This window comes from Alosa pseudoharengus, unplaced genomic scaffold, assembly GCF_046254945.1.
Source record: "Alosa pseudoharengus isolate Yale_2024_CS ecotype anadromous, Long Island Sound unplaced genomic scaffold, YU_APseudo_1.1 YU_APseudo_1.1_scf_12, whole genome shotgun sequence".
NCBI classification, from domain to species: Eukaryota; Metazoa; Chordata; class Actinopteri; order Clupeiformes; family Clupeidae; genus Alosa; species Alosa pseudoharengus.
In genome coordinates this window covers 11,313,245-11,318,244 of record NW_027468587.1, presented here as the reverse complement: position 1 = coordinate 11,318,244, position 5,000 = coordinate 11,313,245, and the positions used below count along the sequence as shown (strand labels likewise).

The window sequence follows — 5,000 nt, the reverse complement described above, 5'->3', positions numbered from 1 at the left end:
GTCTCTGAGCACACCTGGAGCTCAAGGAGCACGCGACACACACACACACACACACACATGCTGTAGCAGCAGACCCTGGCTCACACACTTGGCACAGATCCAGGGTGAACTAGGGCTACCACCACCTTACAGTCAGCTGTTGCGAATCTAAAGTCTTCCTTTCATTTTACTTAGAGAGAGAGAGATTTAGAGAGAGAGAGAGAGGGTTAAAGAGATAGAAAGAGCAATCCTGTACCTCTGCCATCTGCCTTCTTAGCACCATCTCCCCTGCCACCTACGCCTGTGGCACCTCAACCTGAACCAGCAACATCTTAAGTGGGTCTCCTAAACTGTGCCAAGACACTTACAGTAGGTAACAGCCCCCCCTCCCCCATGACTCTCATGGAGATTTCTAATGCTTTCTTTCTAATGGTATGACATTGTCATATTGACATTATTGGTAATTGTCATGACAGATTTTGTCATTTCTGATTCTATGACATGGTTTATATTATATTCTAAAAGCTGTCAAGACAAGTAACAGTGATCATTCCATAACATATTATTTTATCATCATGATCATTGACAAGCAACAACAGATTACGGCACCTTCAATGAGATTTATGACGTTTTTGTGTGTGTGTCTGTGTGTGTCTTTCTCTCTGTGTGTTTATGTGTGTTTGATTCCAGGAAGCAGATTGTAGAAAAAAGCTTGCAGTCTCACAGGCACATAGATGGCTATAAAAACCCACAGGAAGCCGAGCTACTGAGCGCAGAGAGAACATTACAACCCACTCAAGACAATCACAGACACGCGGCCAAGTGATTATAAAAGCCTTCTCCTCTGCAGGGGTGTCTCGGAGTTCTCTTCCTAACAGCCCGCCCACCCCAAGGACAGAACCGAAAGCTTCTCTATGCGCCTGACTACTGCACCTAGGGATGCCTCATGAAAAACTAACAAAAGTGAGGAGTATTGTAGTATAGGATAGTGTAGCATAGCACAGCACAGCATAGTATAGTACAGCATAGTATAGTATTATATAGTATAGTGTAGTACATCATAGTATAGTATTATATAGTATAGTATAATGTAGTATACTATAATATAGTATAGTAAAGTGTAGCATAGTATAGTATAATGTAGTATAGTATAGTGTAGTGTAGTGTAGTGTAGTGTAGTGTAGTGTAGTGTAGTGTAGTGTAGTGTAGTGCAGTGCAGTGTAGTGCAATGTAGTTAATTATACTTACATCAAAGTAAGTGCCAGCATGCTCCACTATGAGCTGTGTTGAGTCAGGTTTATTCTTACAGTAGTGGACGTACATTTGGAATTTATCTGCCTGCAAAGAGAGGACACGTACAACAGTGCTTTTAAAGCAGAGGCCTGTGAGGACCAGTGTTCACATTTGACACTACAATAACACCCTATCAGTCTGGGCCAAGCCAGCAGCATGGCAGTGACAACACTTAGACTAATCTCTATGGCATCAGCAACAAAAGCCTTCATAGTTAGCCAGCATCTATTATGCAAACACAGCCGCTTTTCACCACACCAACTTGCTTAAAAGCATGTCAGCCCATATAGTGTGTTTATGTAATGACTGGATGCTTTTTACTGAGTCTCATGTAATCTACAGTGGCTCTCAAAGTGCACAACCACCCAGGGACATGATGTTTGTTACATCTGAACTGAAGAAATATCAGCTATTTGTCAGCTCTTTTTATATCAAACTTCTATATATTATATCTAAAGTACTGACTGTGAAAGCCATTTGTCCACAGGATATGTATATGGATGGACTCTCATACTGTACTCTTATCCATCTGGGTAGATAGATAGATAGATAGATAGATAGATAGATAGATAGATAGATACAGTAGATAGATAGATAGATAGATAGATAGATAGATAGATAGATAGATAGACTCCTTACCCATGTGACAAAGCAGTGGCCTACATCCTCTGGCAAGAGCTCATACTTCTCTAGCTCCTTCAAAAAAATACTAGAAGAGAGAGAGAGAGAGAGTAAGAGAGAGAGAAAGAATAGAGAGATAAAGAAGGAAGAAGAAAGTGAAAGAGAGGGGCAGAAATAAAGGGGGCAAGTGAGCATGTGAGAGCAAACAGGAAAAGCAGCAAGCGTAAGAGAGTCTCAGCCTAAATGAACACTGACAGAGCTGCTTACTTGTGGTGGAAGTCGTAGAGGTCCTGCATGTTGCCAAATATGATGTACTCTTTATTAAGGATTCCTGGGGGGATGTCGCCTACGCCACAGCTCATCTCCCATTGGTAGGTCTGTGGAACAGGTGGCAGATACCTCAGCACAACAGGAGATACATGCCACTGCTCACCCCTCAACTTTCACCCCACACCACCACCTTAGTCCCCCCCCCCACACACACAAACACACACACACACACCACACTAGCACCAGACTTACTGTCTGTTTGTTGGACTGCCTGTCTGTCTGTCTATCTGTCAGTCCGTCTGTCTCAATGTGATTGCGTGTTGGTGAGACCACTCACAGACCTTTCTACTCAATTACAAACAACTGAGTCCCGTCCTTTCAGTTCTGTCATCATCCTGTCCCACTGTCTGTCTGCGTGTCTGTCTGTCTGTCTGTCTATCTCTCCGTCTCACTTGTCTATCTGTTACCTTGTTGCATATCATGTGTCTGATGTTTCACTTCACGTGGTGCTATATGATTCCAGGGTCACATAAATGGTTGAGGTAGGACAAATTGTATTTGCATTTGAAAAATATATTACTTAATTAAAAATAAAGTTGTCCTCCGAAGAGGGGGGGTGGTGGTGGGCCAAAAAAAAAAAAGTGATTGCGTGTTGGTCTGAGTGTCTGTCTGTCTAAATGTGACAACTTGTTGGTCTGAGTGTCTGTCTGTCTGTCTAAATGTGACTGCTTGTTGGTCTGAGTGCCTGATGTCTGAATGGCTGTCTCTTTGTCTCTCTGCCAGACTGACTGACAGATTATTCGACTTTCTGATAGCAATTTTCTGACTGTGAGTGAGCAAGTGTAGGCGTGTGTACTCACGTCCATGCACTCGCGCAGGTCTCGGACATAGGCCTTCTCTGTCTGCAGCAGTTCTGCCATAATGAAGCTGAAAACACACACACACACACACACACACACACACACACACACACACACACACACACACACACACAGAGAGAGACACACATGCACACACATACATACACACACACACACAGTAAAGGCAATCAGCACAGGCATTCACATTTTGACATACTACTGACAGAGAACAGGCAGTTCCACTCCCTCTACAGCCACTGCCATCAGAGGGGAGGGCCTGAAGTAGAAACGCATAGTTTGTAGTGCCACCTGGTGGTGGTGTAATGTACATGGACATAATATGTATGGACATTATTTGCTGTTGTTTTATTTTTACGTTTTAGTTTTCATTTGAGTTTTAAATATAAAAATATACCACTGATGGTACTGGTGCTGCTAATGTGTCTTGTTCCATGATTGTTCCATGTGATGTTTTTTTATCACAAAAAATGTTACTGTTTTTTTTAATCTATTCTATGTATGCATGTATACTGTATAAATATAAATTACAACAACTAGATCTAAAAGCCACTGCACCTCAGTACTAAATGATGGTGCACTGGGTCTTCAGAGTATGGGAAATGCACAAAAAATATAAACATTGGCCTAAAACAGGGGTGTCAGGCCACACTATTACATTAGTGCAGTAGCGTTAAAGGCTTAGTGAGTGACCCCTATGGAGCAGTAGTGTTAAAGGGTTAGTGAGAGACTTGTATGGAGCAGTAGCGTTAAAGGGTTAGTGAGTGACCCCTATGGAGCAGTAGTGTTAAAGGGTTAGTGAGAGACTCGTATGGAGCAGTAGTGTTAAAGGGTTAGTGAGAGACTTGTATGGAGCAGTAGTGTTAAAGGGTTAGTGAGTGACCCCTATGGAGCAGTAGTGTTAAAGGGTTAGTGAGAGACTCGTATGGAGCAGTAGCGTTAAAGGGTTAGTGAGAGACTCGTATGGAGCAGTAGCGTTAAAGGGTTAGTGAGTGACCCCTATGGAGCAGTAGTGTTAAAGGGTTAGTGAGAGACTCATACTCTTTCCTGCGGGCCGACTTCCGCTTCTCCTCATTGAGCTCATGCGCCGCCTCCCGGAACTTGACCTCTGACCCCGAGGCACTGGTGGGTGTTAGCTCAAGCTGGACGTCTTCACTCTGAAAGAGACACAGGTGTGTGTGTGTGAGGGGGAACTCAGCCATGTGTGACTCATTTTGGCCCACATTGCATCAGCATCAGTTTCATTATTGTTACACTTTTTCGACATTATCATCTTATCACTTGTGCACATCATTGAAGCAGTTTCTCCCCATCTTGAACAAACAGCAATGCTTTAGTACATGTACATCCATGCAACTGATTTTGTACAAATGTCTGCTGTTTTTTAATTTTCAATGGCTAATGTCATGTTGGTCAAAATGCACTATACTGGTTCCCTGGTGAATAGTCCTACCCCATAAAACAAATTGGGGTAGGACTATTTCATTGCTTGTGTCATTACGGTACATACAAATGTGTTGAACTAGTTGTCATATCTAGTTTTCATAGTCTGTCTAGCATATATAAATGTATGTGACCTGACAAACAGGAATGTCAGGATTTATAGAAAGATACAGTAAAGATCAGTGGTGCACAGCTCTGATCAAGGGGTGTTTTACTGTATATTTTTCATTTGCACAATGCTGTAAAAGCCTTTGTTTTCTTTATACTGTCAGAATGTCTGTCAACAGAAAAAAAAAAAAACTTTGAAACATACTTTGCAATCAACCCTCTCCATACACAATAATAGATATTTACAGAATAAACTGTCACATTGACAACAAGACAAAATAGTTTGACTATCTTGACAAAACCAAAGCCATCATGACTTGTCATTTTGATTGCACTGACCATTTCATTGGCATAAATATTTGCTTCTGAGGCATAAACTATATAAGCATGTTGAGCAAGATACACGCT

General features: G+C 42.0%; 1 protein-coding gene across 1 annotated transcript in view; it reads right to left on the bottom strand.

Annotated features, from left to right (window-relative positions):
- Nucleotides 1–5,000, bottom strand: part of triob (trio Rho guanine nucleotide exchange factor b) — a 70,159-nt gene that overhangs the window by 26,732 nt on the left and 38,427 nt on the right. The window contains exons 19-23 of the mRNA XM_076280146.1: nucleotides 4,083–4,198; nucleotides 3,024–3,090; nucleotides 2,161–2,270; nucleotides 1,912–1,981; nucleotides 1,228–1,317 (exon numbers count right to left, since the gene is read on the bottom strand). Coding sequence (XP_076136261.1) covers nucleotides 1,228–1,317; nucleotides 1,912–1,981; nucleotides 2,161–2,270; nucleotides 3,024–3,090; nucleotides 4,083–4,198 — 453 coding nt within the window. The remainder of the gene's footprint in view (nucleotides 1–1,227; nucleotides 1,318–1,911; nucleotides 1,982–2,160; nucleotides 2,271–3,023; nucleotides 3,091–4,082; nucleotides 4,199–5,000) is intronic.